Raw genomic sequence first — 15,654 nt, forward strand, 5'->3', positions numbered from 1 at the left:
CGCGAATGGAATCGATTGCAGCAAAGTAAGGTATGGTGAAGAACAAAGAGAACATCATTACCAAGCACCTGGTCATTGCTGGTGCACTCTCACAGTAATTGCGTTCCACAGCAATTGCATTTCAAAGTAGTTGTTTAGTCGTGAAATTTCTTGTCGTCGTCGTCGGAAATGGCTTGTTTTGTCCAATAAAAAACAGTAGCAACCTTGGCATGCAATTTAATTACGACCACAACTCATCATGAATTAATATATTTCCAATACAAATTTCAAGATAACAAGGTAGTACCACTGGGTGAATTTTTCCGTCGTTACCTGTATTGTTGTTCAGATTGATTACGGCTCCCAGGTAACGTAGCAAGTCAATGCCGACGATACAGTCCGTGAGCGCTGTGGACATCACCCAGAACGGAAATTCCATTGTCCGTCCGGCTAGTATGACGGAAAATTTGGCGCGCCCAAGCATGTCGAGCTTGGAGTTGTCGGCTGAGACAAAATCAGCCTTGGGTTGTTTAAGAGGTGGACATCCTAGGCGTACCCAACACATGGCGCTGATGAAGCTACTCGTAGCACCAGTGTCGATGAGAGTGGTAGCCTTGGAGCCGTTTACGTAAGCATACGAACGGATCTGTTGCACGATGTGACCTGGAAGGGCAGGCTAGACTCATACGCGCCAGAGTGCGACATGACCGCGTCGGATCTGAGAACTGGTCGTCACAGTATGCCGGGTCGGCTTTAGGAACACGGCGATGGACGTTGCGGTTAATCCGAGCGGTTGTAATGTTTGTGTCCAACACCGGGTCGGGCGTTCGTGCTGGGTCCATCAGCGCACAAGGTGTAGTTTCGTCGCATGATGAAGGCGGTGAACTGGACTCCAACTTGGGCGAACGCGAAGCACGCGTCAGCTCTTGTCGGGTCCCGTCAGTGTGGTTTGCCTGTGTAAGTACAGTACTGTGCTTGCGGTGCATTGTTGTCGAGGCTTGGGCGTCAGGACAGGGCCCGTTCGCTGGGTCCTCGAGTTAGGATCTGGAGGGTGTGCCGAGAGTTCTACATAGGTGTTTGCGTCCACCGAGGTTGCCGAAGCGACACAGACGAAACTAGATATGGATGCATTGTTGTGGAGCACTTCATGGAAGTACTGAGGGCGGCTAGTCTTGTGTTTTGTCGAATCCACCAGGGCGCCGGCTCCTCAGGCGTGGAGCGCGGGCTTCGAAGTGCAGCGCGACACCGTGTGGCCGGGGAGCTTGCAGTAGTGGCAGATCTCAGGGTGCTCGCCCGTGTAGTATCCGGATTCATGGCCAAAGGTTGCAACGCACGTGTTTACGGTGGCAGTCAATCGATCCATGCCCAGCGCGATCGCAACGCCCAAACACCTTTACTCCACTTGAGGTGACGTCATCGGGTTTGGTCGAGATCACGAAAGGAGCATAGCCTAGCTGAATCCGCTTGCGTTTTGGTTGGGCTGAGGCCTCATGACACGTGGTAAAGTAGACTGCGCTTGAACAGGTGCGTAGGCTGCGTACTGTGGCGGCTGAGTCGGCTGGATTGGTGCAACACATCGAGGCGAGGCGTTGGACTTCATGAACGCCTCCAGAAGAGTTTGTTGAACGCGGTCGGCCTTCTCAATGTGGGCAACAAAGGCTTGCTGTTGTTGTTGCTGCGTCATCGAGCGGCAAGGAGCTTTTCAAAAGTTGACAGATCCTCGATTCCGAACTTGGATCCACGACGGTGGGTGTTCGGTGACCGAGGGGGCGTGCGCGATGACGAAAGTGTGGACGCCATGGTCGAGGCCGACTCCGATTGCACCATGCGTGGAAAGTTCGGCGGGCTGTCCAGGCGGATATGACGCGATCGAAGTAGCTTCATGCAGTCCGAAATCGTCGCGAGTTCCTTATCAGTGTTTTCCAGGCAGGATTCGATTCACACACCTCGTTGAAAGATCGTCACGCCTTGAAGAGCCGGGATGTCGATCTCGTCCAAGATAGTTTGGTGTCGAATGGCGTACGCCCGCAATGATTCGCCTTCATATCGGCCGAACTCTTAGAAGAGATGATCGACCATCTCGCGCGTCGTGCGGCAACAGAATTGGTTCATAAAGTCAGCCAAGATCTCGGTCCAAACATCTCTGTTCTTGGTCTTAGAGTAGGAAATCCGCTACTTGTTCAGATTGGGGTGGGTCTTGTCAGCGCTGAGCTTGAGCCCCAAGAGTAGCTTGCGCTCTACTTCGTCAAGTTGGCAACGAGCCGCTTGATCCGGGAGTTGCTTGATAAAGAATTCGCATTGGGCTTGTTCGTTGGGACTGAGGTGTATTTCACGGCGATTCCGAGGGATTTCGAGTGTTAGGAGGCCAGTACCGCGTGTTTAACGTCCTCGAGCTCAGTCGTCACCTTAGATATAGCTGGTTTGAGTTCCGCGATGAGGGTCGGAAGTCGTCTGATTGATCAAGCTGGGAACTGCTGCTGGTGTGGATCGGGCAGTGCCCGAAGGTGAGGCTTTTGCTTCGAGTTTGTCGAGTCGGGCAGCAAAGTCGAGTTGTTGCTGATCGATTCGTGTCTCCAGAAGCTGGATTCATTCCTGGAGTAATCCTTTCTCGTTCGAGAGAGGGGAAACAAGGTCTTGGAGTTGGGTATTCGAGTCCTGGAGGGCAGCAATGTGTCGGCGGGATTCGTTGAGGCGCATTGTTTGAGGTCGCGTCCGAGTGATTCGACGCGATCGCAGAGGCTCGAATATGTGGTCGGGATGTGAACTTCCTAGGCTCGGCGTCCGCTCTCGAGTTGCTGTTGCAAGGAGTGAGCCAAATCGGAAATTGCTATCTTTTGTGGGTTCACCGCAACTTCAACTAGATCGCGAGGTGTGTAGCGGTCACGAAGTTGGTGAATGTTGAATCTCCGGACACAACTGTGGAGTCAGAGTAGTGGCCTCAGGATATTGCTGGCGAAGTTGAAACACCTCCTGGTGCAAGTTTGATAACTGCGTGTTGAGGTCCTAAAGGGTATTGTGTACACCTATTCACGAGCAAGTTGGTGTTTTTTTTTCAACCAAAGTGGATTGGATGAAAAATATAAAATATTACAAGTCAGGGATTGATGATTGGTTCAATTCAAAGTGGTTTTATTCCTATCAATGTGGTTCAAATTGGTGGGAAACTTGCGCGCGCAGAGATCCTTGCTTGCCTCGCATGAATTGACAGGGAATACGACATTGTGCAATTCGTTCCCGAAGTGAGATGGCTGAGGCTCAGCAGACAAAGCCCAAGCGTTATGGCCCGTCCGTGGATGAGAAGCGCCGCCTTCTCCTTGCGTACCAAGAGGTGGACGACTGGCTGTTAGTGGCGAAACACAACGAAATTCCTGTGATAACTGCCCGCCGCATCGTTTCGTCTGGACGTGTCGAAAACAATCCCCGTGGCGGTGCGCGCCCTCAGACAACCATGGTCACCCCTTACATGCGAGAGGCAATGTACCGATACATCGACAAGAACTGTCAATACACACTCGGTGCGATTCAACATTTGATCAAGATTGACTTCGATGGAGTCCACATTTCCCTTCAAACCATTAGCCGACACCTATTGGGCATACTGTACTCTGTGAAATGGTTCGAGCCATTCACATGCAATAGCGACCTGAACGCAAGATTTTTGCGGAAAAACTCATTCAACATCAACACGCCGGCGACTATATCGTGTACTTCGACGAGACCAACTACAACATGTACTGCCATCGCTCCGTCGGACATGCAAACAAGGGAGATCATGCTGCAACTGTTCTTCTGCCGTCAAATGGCTCCAATCTGCAAGTGCAATGCGCTGTTTCGGCCGAAGAGGGCCTTGTATTCCACCGCCTTGAAAGAGACAGCATCAAGATGGAAAAGTACGCTACATTCGTTGATGAAGTGTACAACGCCGTCAAGCGATCTGCAACTTGGTGCAACAACTTTGTTGGGAAGAACGTAGTCATCGTGTTTGACAACGCGCCCGCCCACTCGCAAACAGAAGAGCGCGTTGTCATGCACGATGATCTCGTTCTTCTCCATCTTGGTCCGTATTCGCCGATGCTCAACCCTATCGAGAGCTGTTTCAGCGTATTCAAGGCGAAGATCAAGAACTACTTGGCAGATCTCACAGACTTGATGTTTCAACGACGCGAATATCCCTCTTACCTTGAGAGTCGTATGCGGTTGCTAAAGGCTGCTGCTCACGAGTGTCTTCCCTGTATCACTCGGTCCTTGGTCGTCCGTGAGGCAATGTTTTGTCAACGCAACGTGGAGAAGGCTCTTCGTCTTGAAGATATGTGTTACGGAAAGTGAAGTGAACCAGTTTGGATGGAAAAGAACCACATTGAATTGGAAAATTGTCATTTTTATGTACACACTTTCTTAATTTAAAACATTTGGCTTTTTATATTACCAATTTGGTTGCAGAAAACCACGAACTTGCTCGTGAAAAGGTGTAGATCGTCGTTCAAGAGACTCGCCCTTTCCGAAATCAGACGAATAGAGTCCGATAAGTTCACCGACTTGAGGTTCTCAGTTGCCGACAAGCGACGCGCCAATTCGCCAATTCTGTAGTCATAATCAACAGTCGAGGTACGCAATGTCGAAAATTGGTCGGTGGTTTTGCGAGCGAGGTTTGAGATTTCTGGATGCAGGGGTGCGACTTCATCCGAAGGGCTTCGAGGCCCTCACTGTCGCCGATCGAGGGATCCATTCCGTGACCCCAGGTGGAGTCCAAATAGAACAGGAAGTCGATCGATTTTTCGATAAGGAAGGCATCGGGCCCCCCTTGCTCAGCACGGCTGCGCTTTTCTGGTTCGCGTTGCTCGGATAAGTTTGCGTGATGTTGGAATCGATAATTCAAGTCTCGTTTACGCTGCAGTGCGCGCGACGAGTTCACGTCAGGGGCACTGACGTCCATCGACGTCAGCTCCGTTCGTCCCATAGGTATCTCACAGCCGTCGGCTTCGAGGCGAGGCCGGTCAGGAGAGGGATCGTTTAGCCTTCCTGTGTCCATGCTTTCGATAGTCTTGATTCGGCAGGAGAGTACCCTGCTTGTCCACCATAAACGTGACGGTCACGGGGGAAGGCGCCAGCGCACAAATTTAAAGGGAAGTTCAGGGGACTGAACTTGAAGGTCGGATATTCTCGGCTTCACCAAGAGTAGCGCAGGATGGAAAGGAAGTAGGTGACTTCCAACGTGTAGGTTAAATAGAGATAAGGATGTAGCTATCTAACATGAAGGCGTCCCTCTAGAGGGATGTCAAGAGTCTCTAAGCTAAATGTTCTACGTTTTGGAGCCTGGTCATTTGGTGTCGACCATTCGGGGCCGAATAGGGATGACTTCATGGCCATCATCGTTATACGATACAGTCCCATCGATTTGTGAAGTGGCTGCAGTTGGAGCGGTCAACGTAATTCTTGTTCTCATTGCATCGCACATTTCAAAACGCGTGAACATGGGCATGAGGAGGGGCGACTTGGACTTGACGTGGTTGGAAGAAATGACTTCCCGAGCAATCGTCCCTGAACCATGAATGTCACATGGCTGCCGTGCATCATGTCATGCATCTACACATCACCGGTTATAATCAAGTTCCTTGTGGAGGCAGGCGCTGTAGTGATAGCGCAGGTACATCAATATGGCGCTGGTGGACAGTACGGCGCCGAAAGACAAGCAAGAATACCTTTCCACGCATGCTGCTCTGGTGTTTGATTTTGCCCGCCGCGCAAATCGGGTTTTCGAGGTGTCCACACGCACTTAATTATTGCGCACTTACTTCCTCTGTTCCATATTACTGCCGACATTTGCATACTGTATCACACTTTTTCCATATTACTTGTGACATTTCAATCCGATTGGTCAACAAATGAGAAAACTACGTGTTATTGGTTATATACCTGAATGGCCACTTTGCCAAGCAGGACACGAGAACGGAGGAAGTATATATGGAGTGATTTTCAACGGGCGTCGTTGATAGAACTTGTGGAACACGAGGCAGAATCGTGCCCGACGATGGAAACTTCAGACGAGATGACGATATCGTTGGGCTTGCAGCCACGGGCATGTATTGGTTTTGCAGCCTAGCTTTGCGCCGACAGGCCTCTCCAATTCGAGCGAATGGTGGCAATTGTCGCGGCAGGCATTGCCGGTGTTACGCGAGTGGGGCGGGCGAGGTTTGTGCCGCTTTGACTGCGTCGAGTTGAATCGCAATGTCAATCGCATTGTTGATCTTCCGCTGCATGGCGTCCAAGTCTTGCGGTCGAATGGGTTCGGACCCTCGATTGTACAGACAAATGTCGCTCCACAAATTGTCGGGGTCGTGGGCGCGCACGAGCGCTTTGGATCGGCGGCGCTGTGCCGACACGTGGGTCGGCAAGTACTTCAGTAACTTTTGCCGACGCCCTTCCATGTCTGGAATGTCGGCCAAGTGGTCTGAACGCGGGTTAAACACGTACCTACGACGTGTCGAGTGTAACTCGCTGAGATTATGATGTGTACGTACGCGCCGTTGATGTAGAGCAGGGCGTGTTGGTACCGAAGGTCTGGAATCCACTGCGCCAAGTCCCCTATGCAAGAAATGAGCTTCTTGTGCCATTTGCCGCCAACAACTGCTGCCGCCATGCACGCACGATAAACGCGATCCATGTGACGCACACTGCGACATTTTTCATCATTCCACATGAGGCACGGGATCCATCCATGAACGTTGCGACTCCATCGACCTCGACGTCCACGTGAATCGTCCAAGCAGCGCCAACTGCAGGACCAAACACGATGCGCACGGCTTGTCCGATGCGTGTCGTTCATTGAGAGAGGAAAAACGACAGCGAGCCTGCACCGCAACGTACCGCAGAGCGTATTGGGATGGTTTACCATATCTCCAGGTCGCGCGGCCCCGGAATTTGCCCATGGCGAGAAAAAGTACGGCGTCTGGCTCAATTCGTACGCGAGCCAGAACAATTCTTTGTCCCCGTGGGTAAAAATCGGCGTGTGGCGGTGGATGTCGACCGTGACTAAGTGAAACAGGACGTCCATGGCCACCGACGCCTGCAATCACACTACGTGCCAGACGATCGACCTACGCCTCGACCGTACCCTCGATTTATGAATGAGCGTGATAGACGAGTCTTGTTCGTGGGCTGCATCTCCCTTCCACGCGAGCGAATTGAGCAGCATGGACGACGGATTGTACTCGAGGTTGAATTTTGCATAGTCGAAGGTTTCGACGAGCGCATGCAAGGCCAGCCTACCGCGGCCATCGTGACGCCGCGACGGGAGATTGTACATAAGTTAGCAACGTACTGTTTTGTGCGATCGGGGAATTCGACGATGTCGGTGAGGAACATTTGGATGATGATTTCGCGGTCGCGGAAGAACAGGGTCCCAGTGTCTCGATACCTACAAAACGTCTGCGTCAAGCATCGCCCGAAAGCCAAGTAAGGTAGAACGGAATCGAGGGCGAGAGATATTTCATGATGCCTCGAAGGGGCCGACGTACCCTTGGATATCCCAGAGAAGCGCTGGATCGTGGAAGACCATGACGTCAGTGTCCATCAGCATCACGTGATTCAACTTGGAGTGGATCAGCGCGAGGGGCTTGAGCCAGTAGCTTCGGAAAGATGGCACCTGGTCCTCGCGGAGCTTACCTGACGCCACCATGTCGGTGCAGACGTCGATAAACTGGACGGTCGGGTCCACAGCCAGGATCGTTGCTCTCGACAGCGCCGAAATCTCGTCGGCCCCACAATGGTACATGTGGATCACGTCCTTGTTGCCAAGATGTCGGAGCTCCTGCACTAACGACAGAGCCATCGGAACCATGCCGTCGTGCAAGCAAATGACGATGCCCCGCGACGAGTTCCCTGGGATTGCATCATGCTGTCGGTGCTCCGCTCGCACAGACACTTCGCCCATCGACGACCAGGTCCCTTTCAAAACAAGGACAGCCATCGTACACCACACGGCAAAGCCGACAAGGAGAAGTGCTCGTGGTTGCATCACTGATTTGAACGTCCATGACGTCGTCGGCGGTGCCATGGTACTCCGACGTGATGGGCACGATCGAATGCTGCACACCCATTGGCCCGATTCCTCCAACATAACTCAAAATTGCACAAAAACGCCGAATATTTTGTCAATTTCAGAGCTACGGAACCTCAAATCTCGACCAAAACAAAGAACTCGATTGCTATCTCACTGCTCGCAGTTCACGTAGGCTAGGCTGTGCAACGGTGATTTCTACTCTGTTTGTGGACCTGAAAGCACGCCGAAAGCGGGGGCTTATCAAGATGGTCGTGTGCTATGTGTCGGAAAAATTAATCCTTTGTTGCATATATCCAATTAATTTGCCAAGAATATCGAACTGAAATACACCAACAGAGGGGGCTCGTGAAGACGGTCAGGAGCAATTTATCGAACTCGAAAAATCAAAATATTTGCACGGCGTTGACAAATATCCACAAAAGTATCCAACAATGCTCATCAGCGCACAACACACGATCGGATGCCGCCATTGGCATCGCCGACCTCGTCCGCCCCCGACAGGGCGCTACCATCTCAAGATGGAAGTTGGTTCGCAAACACACGAACATTTTTTCAAGTGTTCTCGGGTGCAAAGAACGCCGACGAGGAGCAAACACGACCTTGCAAAGGCTGACACAACAACGTCCGAGGTTGGCAAACCGAGACACGTGCATTTCTCGAGCAGGACCAGGGGTCATTGCGTTACCGTTGCAACGACTGGGATGCAAAAGCCAACATCCCAGTCCCCACGGACGCAATCGGAAGCAATGGAGCTTGCTATGTTTGGAACACCCATATAGGGAATACGTGTTCGTTGTGAGTATGGCAACACACGAGTCCAGCGTATTTCGTTGCGCCGTTGTGATCGTAGTCACCAAGTGGCAACTGCCTACACAGTTGGGAACATTGTCATGATTGCTTCTATCTCATGTGAAAGGGTGCCCGGTAGGTATCGCTAACGCCCGAGTTGACGCGGTGGCTTCTGACACCGCGTCAAGTAGCAGCCCATCAGCTTGGATTACGCCTAGTTCGCTGCAGCGCTGTCGAAGCCCTATGCCGCAGCCATAATGAAGTTTCGTCAAGAGGAAGGGCCAAGGCAAGGAGTGACGTGCTGAGTGACGAAAAGCATTGCCGCAAACAGACGAATGAGTAGGTGGATCTCTGCGCGCAGGTCGCCCGTGCCGTTCCGTACGCTCATGGGTGCTGCTATCACCGGTGCCCCTGGGGTGGCTGACTTGGTGTGAATCGAGAGCGAGGCGCGATGCTGAATTCCATGCACTTCGTTGCCGTCCCAGCGTGCGTTTGTTGAGCCAAAGTATTATTGCCAAAATCAACCTTTCGTCGCGTTGAAGGACCGAGAGTCCATTTTCATCATCGTTCTCAACATCGCTTTGCCCACAACATGCATAGACACAAAGTCCATTCCCACAAACTCCGGCCTGTACGAGTTTTCCGTCTGCCAGCCAAACGCTTCTCGCGACATCGATCGTGTGGGAGTGCGTCGACTGGCTCGTTTGTTGGGTCGTCGCTGGACGCTGTGCAGAGCTCATCGAAGGCGACGAAGGCGGCCCGATCAAGGAAGTGGTGTCCATACCCGTGGACACACGACTGCGTGCCTTCATGCGCTACGACTCTTTCCAGATGAATCTTGCATGGTGGATGCCTCGACAAATGCGAATTGTTCCATCCTGCCCATAGGGTCATGTCTGTGCAGGCAGGATGAGTCTTGTGTCTGCGATGGCGCACCTCGACGGCGGGCCCAGTGTTTTCGATGCCGGCGCATCACGTACATGCGCCGATCATGACGCTGCACGTGGGGAATTGCAGTTTGCGGACCACGTGCACGACCCGAACGTTGTATCTAGGACAACGACGTTTGACGTTTACGGGAAACGAGCGCTGATGGGTGCGGGGACACACCCTCCTGAGCGCCATTGTCTGCGTTGCCCAGTCGTCGTTGTCGTCGAGCGGTGTCCGATTTTTTGTCCAGAGCGAGTTCGCGCTGGTGCAACGAGGCAATGCGAACAGCACTGTGAACCCTCCTCTGGATCGATGCTACATCTTGCGGTCGCATGGCTTCCGATCCGCGTTTGTACAGGCATTCCTGGGGCCAGTATCCGTCGGGATTGGCCTTGTCTTCGGGAGTCGTTAGCGGCTTGGATCGTTTGCGCTGGCGCGATACGTGCGACGGAATCGCGGCGAGGAGTTGGTGTGTACGCCCGGCGGCATCTTGCATCGAGTGGACGTCGTGGTCTATGTACGGATTAAAAATGTACCTACTCCGTCGCGGTGCACATGCCGTCGTGAGGAAACCGGAGCATCGACGACCAGACAACGTACCCGCCGTTGATGTGGAGCAGCACCGACTTGGCATCGGCCAGTGGCATCCACTGCGCAAGGCCGCCTACGATCAGAGATGACGACGACATGGCGGTCAAACACGGCCACAACCAACACGTCGTTCTCTCTCTCTTGAACACACTCACGGCGCACCAAAAATAGTGCGCTCGTGTGTCATGGCTTATGTTGAAGCCCATGCACACCAACGAAAAACGACACATCGACAGGGTGCTCCAACTTGCATCAACAGACGCGCGACGTTCGTACCGCAGATCGTGTCGGGGTGCTGGGCCATGTCGCCAGGCATCGCGGCGGCGGTGTTGGCCCACGGCGAAAACGAGTACGGCACGTGGGCCAATTCAAACGCAAGCCAAAACAATTCCTTGTCGCCGTACGAAAACTCAAGTTGATAGCGCGTGACCAGGACCAAGTGCAACAAAACGTCGATCGCGAGCGGCGCGATCGCTTTGTTGATAACCACAATCGACGAGTCTTGTTCGTGCGCCGAGTGGCCATTCCATGCGAGCGTGCTTTGGAGGTACTCGGACGGCTGCTTCACCAGCCCAAAGCGAGCGTAATCGAACGTTTCAATCAGCGCATGGAGGTTTTGCCTATCCCGGAAACAACGATGGGACGGTCTGCCGTCGTCGTTGGCGAAAAAACAACAGATAACAACGCAGCCCATGTTGCAGACGAAAACAGGAAAGAGCGCGATGGCAAAACCAGCACCGACACCACACTAGAGATGCCTGCAACTGGACGAGAAACTCTCGGCAAACGATTCCAACACGTGATGCACGAAAGCACGGTCACTTTGACCGCTCGTCCACTCGACTGCGCACTTCCAGCGTCAAGTTTGAAAAAAAATGATACGTTGAAGTGACTCCTGGACGCCATTTTCATGACACGGATTCGATGTCGCACATGTCCAAACTCCCCACGTCATTTTGCAATCAAACAAATACATCCAAAGCAGCACGTCATTTAGATACGACATGGAGGCATCCACCATGTGGATCGACACGTACATGCGCTGGAAGCGGTGGATCGACCGGCTGTTCAAGTACTCGGCCTTGGCGACTTCCCTGTCGAAGAAGAATATCGTTCCGGTTTTCTTGTAGCTACAGCACGAGACACCATGGGCAATCCCGACCACGAAACTCCATTCGATGACAGTCGTACCCAGGGACTTGCCACAGCTGACTCGGGTCGTGGAAGAGGAGGTCGTCGGCATCGAGCAGGATGACCTCGACCAGTCGGGTGTGGACGAGAGCCAATGGCTTCAACCAGAAGCTTCGGAAGTCGCTTACCTTGGACGTGGAAAGGCGACCAGACGCAACAAAGTCCTTGCACACGTCGACGATTTCCAGATGCGCGTCAATCATGTACAGGATGCGGTACGATGCGGCCGAGAGTTCACCGTTGCAATGGTACATTTGAATCAACTCGGTATTGCCGAGCGCGCGAAGCTCGAGCACCAACGAAGCAGCCATCGGGATCATTGCGTCGAACACACACACGATGATGCCGCGACGAATGGACGAAAAGTCCTTGTACCGCTCGACCTGATAGATCCACTGGTCTTGGCTAATCGTCCGATACACGTCGCTGCCGTCCTTCATCGCGGCAATCGACGAGTTGAGCACGTATATGTACACAACAAACAAGCAAACGATGCACATCATCATCAGCGGCATCGCGCGCGACCGCGGCAAGGACCTCTCCGTCCCATGCCGGGACATCGACTTGGCAATGGCGCTGGCCGGCGCGGGTAGGAAATACTGTGAATCATGTGCATAAAATAGTGTGAATTCGACCACACACTCTTTAAATAGTGTGAAGTTGAACGGGGCGAACGTCGTTGAATTCGTACAGCCGAGGTGGAGCAACCACCTACACGGTTGCTCTGCCAGGCTTGAGCAACGCCTGTGAATGAAGGGCTACCAGCTTTGATAGTGGCGGGTTCTACGGGGCTCGCGAAAGCGCGATGTCTCATCAATTCATGGTGTCCCTCGATCCTCGGTGGCGCCAATTCGGATTTATTTGCTACAACCGCACACCACATATTGCACATATGGGTTGGTAAAATTGACGGATACCAGGAAATTCAATACTTGAACTTTAGTATTCGATTGTGGAATGAAAACTATCGGAATTGGCCGAAACTCGCGTGGTGTGATATGTTGCGATATTTCGAGCGCAACCATGCAGTCAATTAGGTATGGCGTACGACAGTCGAGCCGTCTGCAACTCGAGTGCGTGTACGTGTTTAACGTGGGGATGTGAAGGTGCCGAGACAGCGAAGGCGCGATCGAGGGCGAGCGCGCGGCCGAACCGCTCGGTATGACGGGAGCACGAGAAAACGTCCCAGTGTTCTCGTATCGTTGTGGGAGCACGGTGGCAGATTCGAAACACGCGCGGAATGTCCTTTCCAACTGTCACGACAATTCTCAGCACCCGATGGCGTCATGACGGTGCCTTGGCCGCTACTGAAGGATGCTCGTTGGACTCGAGGTTGGCAAGTCGAGCTAGTTGCCACCCATCCTGGCGCCCCATGATGCCATCAGCCCATCCATCGTGTGCCCGAGCCCCAACATCTACTGTAGCGAGACCCCCCCCCCGGAACGTTGCTGAAGTTTTGCTGGTGATAAAAAAGATCGACCGTGAAACTGGGCGCAACAAAAATATCAGGATAAGGTAAAAAAATATCAGGATCACACGTTTGTACTGGGCGATGGTCAATGGCGCGCAGGACCAAACTCCGGCGGAGATGCTGCCACGAGCAACGCACGCTGCATGTCACGGAGACATGCGGGACAAGATTCGCTCATGTATCATCACGGTTGACTTGAATGTATCCACCGATATCGATTGTGTGTCGGTCGGTGGTTGCGTTGGGTGGGGGTGGGTGTCAAAGAACCGACTGGTCGGTGGTACCTTGAAGGGACTTCTGGGAAAAACTTTTATTCCAGCTACTCTCGCATCTGAGAAATCGCGCAATTCACGGATCTCCGAAGGGGCGAGGTGTTTCTCCCAGGGAAGAGGGGGCAGAACGTGTGTTTTCGAACGGGACAAACGTGTGATTTCCCTGCCTGCTGGTGGTGCCAGGAGGAGCGGAGGATCTAGCAATCATTCGACAAATTCCTCGGTAGCCACCACATGAAGAAGCAGTCCTCGGCCGCGTCGACGTCTTCGAATGGCGCGGGCAGTAGTCGGTTCCCGCTGACGACGTTGACGTTGGCACAGGAAAAGCAGTTCCGTGTCCAAGCGTCCGCGCTTCTCACCAAGTCGATCCAAGATTGCGAACGTACGCTAGCCGACATCGACGGCCAGTGGAAGTTTGTCCGACTGCACCAAGGACTCAAAGTGTACAAAGCCAAATCGCCGAATGCGCCGTCTGAGCTCATGGTGACGGGCATCGTTCGCGGTTCGCTCCACGACGTGATGAGCTGCATGTACGCAGATAACAGCTTTCAGTTCCGTGTGAACTCGGCGCTCCTCATGCCCAAGGAACACCTCGATTGTGAAGTTCTGCACGCGATCAACACCAAAGACAACACGCATCCGTTTCGATTCAACGGAATCAAGTGGTGTGCGACCAAGTGGCCGGGAGGCACCATGAACAAGACCCGCGACATGTGCTTCTTCGAGACGACCGGCATCACCCAAGCGCGGGACAACCAAGGACAGCTTCTTGAGTACGGCTACAGCATCATGGAATCGATTGAACTGGCACAGTGCCCACATCTCGACATGTACTCAATCGTGCGCGCGAAGATGAGTGTGCGCCATCTCTTCCGCGAACTTCCTTTGGGCTGCACCATGGTCGTTACCCATTGCACCGTTGACCCATCGGGCATCCTTCCCACGTGGATGACGGACTTCAGTACATTGCCACATTTACTATCGATATCCCGTGCTGTCGAAGTCTCTGAATCCATTCGGCTGTCAAAGGCGTTGCTGGACCAGGTCAACTCGTCGCCCAACGCAAGCTCGGCGAGCTGGACAAACCGACTATCTCTCTTCAACCGTGGCTCGGAATGCGCCCTCTGTGAGAACGGCAGCCAGTTCAAGCTGGAAAAGAAGCGCATCGTCGAAGCAGTTGGGGCTGGTGTGAAAACCGCTGCCAAGTACTTTTGCCCCGTGTGCTTGGCGGCTAGCCTTCGACAGGGCGTGAACGACTCGTCCCCCGTCGGCCCAGACCTTACCAACTTTTTGCTCCAACAACAACAGGCTCCTTCGTCGTACTCGATGGTGAGCAAACCGTCAAGCGCCACCATTTACAGCGACGACTTGTCGGAAGACATGTCCGAGTTGTCGTCGATTTACGAAGAGTTGGCGCCCCTGCCGCCGCCGATTTTGGACTTTGACGACGATGAAGCAGAAGAATCCGTGTACAGTGGCCTGGATTTCGACTACCGTTCGACGTGTCTGTCCGAAAACTCGACGTCGTTTAGCACCGAGAGCAGCGGCGCCGTGTTGTACGAACACGCCAGTCCCAGCCACTCGCACTACTCGATGCTCTCGAACAGCGTGAGGCTGTACGATAGCAGCCCCCGAAGCAGCAACAACAGCAGCAACGGCAGCAGCCCCACCATGTCGCCGTCGATCCTAGCCCAACAGCTCGTGCACCTCAACATGCAAATGGACAACACGGTCGACATCATGCGAAGGAATCGGCTGCGCATGACGAGCCTCCAAGGCACGACCATGTCGACGTGAGACCGATGGGTCGCGGCCACTTATTTACTATAGATTGAATCATTATGAACCACTGACACCCTCTTTCAGCGGATGCACCTCTGACTTGCACGGTCGTCAGTATACGTACAATTTTATCTATTTATACAGGAGTCCGACTTCAATTCTTCTACTGCGCCACCGTCGAAAACCTCTATATATAAATACTTTGCCATGGGGCGACAATATCCTGTTATACAGTGCATGATAAATAACAAGGCATCGCTTGTCGTTCGTGTCATTCTGGGTGCCTGCGACGCACGACCTTGTTTTCATGAGACACGCGCAGTCCAAGATGAAACATACCAGTCGTGCATCCATCCGCGCCAGAGGGGTACAGCTGAGTTGTCGTTTCGCGCGGTCTCGGTGCGAAAGACAGGGTGCTGCTCGTTGAGAACGACGCCGAGAGTGTCGCTCGAATTCAATCCCGATTATATTGCGACTTCATACAATTCTCAAGACGATTCGCACGACAGGCCGGAAAATAAAACACCAGCATGTCATACTGTACTGGCCGCTTCGTGGTGTTGTGCGGATGATGTCCGCCAGTGGACTGA

At 53.1% G+C, this 15,654-nt stretch overlaps 3 protein-coding genes across 16 annotated transcripts; 1 reads left to right on the forward strand and 2 right to left on the reverse strand.

Annotated features, from left to right (window-relative positions):
* Window positions 1–5,863: 5,863 nt before the first annotated feature.
* Window positions 5,864–8,054, reverse strand: H310_13515. Of its 2 annotated transcripts, XM_008881046.1 has the most exons (6): window positions 7,494–8,054; window positions 7,298–7,393; window positions 7,091–7,241; window positions 6,844–7,042; window positions 6,498–6,561; window positions 5,864–6,450 (listed from the first exon to the last, which is right to left on the reverse strand). In XM_008881046.1, the coding sequence occupies exons 1-6, from the start codon at window positions 8,030–8,032 to the stop codon at window positions 6,147–6,149; spliced, it is 1,353 nt and encodes a 450-aa protein (XP_008879268.1). In that variant the 5' UTR covers window positions 8,033–8,054; the 3' UTR covers window positions 5,864–6,146. The 2 variants fall into 2 exon arrangements, with proteins under 2 accessions (XP_008879268.1, XP_008879267.1); XM_008881045.1 differs by having other exon boundaries at window positions 6,498–7,042.
* A 1,239-nt stretch (window positions 8,055–9,293) lies between these two features.
* On the reverse strand, window positions 9,294–12,128 carry H310_13516 (hypothetical protein). Of its 13 annotated transcripts, none has more exons than XM_008881050.1 (7): window positions 11,540–12,128; window positions 11,386–11,478; window positions 10,625–10,968; window positions 10,358–10,421; window positions 9,938–10,270; window positions 9,764–9,878; window positions 9,294–9,705 (listed from the first exon to the last, which is right to left on the reverse strand). In XM_008881050.1, exons 1-6 carry the CDS (start codon window positions 12,097–12,099, stop codon window positions 9,800–9,802), a joined length of 1,473 nt encoding a protein of 490 aa, XP_008879272.1. In that variant the 5' UTR covers window positions 12,100–12,128; the 3' UTR covers window positions 9,294–9,705; window positions 9,764–9,799. The 13 variants fall into 13 exon arrangements, with proteins under 13 accessions (XP_008879272.1, XP_008879280.1, XP_008879274.1 ...); XM_008881058.1 differs by having other exon boundaries at window positions 9,938–10,293; XM_008881052.1 differs by having other exon boundaries at window positions 9,294–9,723; window positions 9,808–10,270; window positions 10,385–10,421.
* A 1,372-nt stretch (window positions 12,129–13,500) lies between these two features.
* Window positions 13,501–15,278, forward strand: H310_13517 (hypothetical protein). Its single transcript, XM_008881060.1, has one exon. The coding sequence runs from the start codon at window positions 13,517–13,519 to the stop codon at window positions 15,077–15,079; it is 1,563 nt and encodes a 520-aa protein (XP_008879282.1). The 5' UTR covers window positions 13,501–13,516; the 3' UTR covers window positions 15,080–15,278.
* The last annotated feature ends 376 nt before the right edge of the window (window positions 15,279–15,654 follow it).

The sequence above is a fragment of the Aphanomyces invadans genome (assembly GCF_000520115.1).
Source record: "Aphanomyces invadans strain NJM9701 unplaced genomic scaffold supercont1.52, whole genome shotgun sequence".
NCBI classification, from domain to species: domain Eukaryota; phylum Oomycota; class Saprolegniomycetes; order Saprolegniales; family Verrucalvaceae; genus Aphanomyces; species Aphanomyces invadans.

Bases quoted from the DNA above. Each gene is read 5' to 3' on its own strand.
- H310_13515 (XM_008881045.1), bottom strand. From the start codon at position 8,032: ATGGCACCGCCGACGACGTCATGGACGTTCAAATCAGTGATGCAACCA. The intron at 7,242-7,297 runs GTACGTTGCTAA...TGGCCGCGGTAG, and splicing joins TTCCCCGATCGCACAAAACA to GCTGGCCTTGCATGCGCTCG. The intron at 7,043-7,090 runs GTACGGTCGAGG...GTGTGATTGCAG, and splicing joins CGCTCATTCATAAATCGAGG to GCGTCGGTGGCCATGGACGT.
- H310_13516 (XM_008881058.1), bottom strand. From the start codon at position 12,099: ATGTCCCGGCATGGGACGGAGAGGTCCTTGCCGCGGTCGCGCGCGATG. The intron at 10,969-11,385 runs GTACGTGTCGAT...TTTCCGGGATAG, and splicing joins ATCCACCGCTTCCAGCGCAT to GCAAAACCTCCATGCGCTGA. The intron at 10,294-10,357 runs GTACGTTGTCTG...GCGACGGAGTAG, and splicing joins CTGCTCCACATCAACGGCGG to GTACATTTTTAATCCGTACA.
- H310_13517 (XM_008881060.1), top strand. From the start codon at position 13,517: ATGAAGAAGCAGTCCTCGGCCGCGTCGACGTCTTCGAATGGCGCGGGC.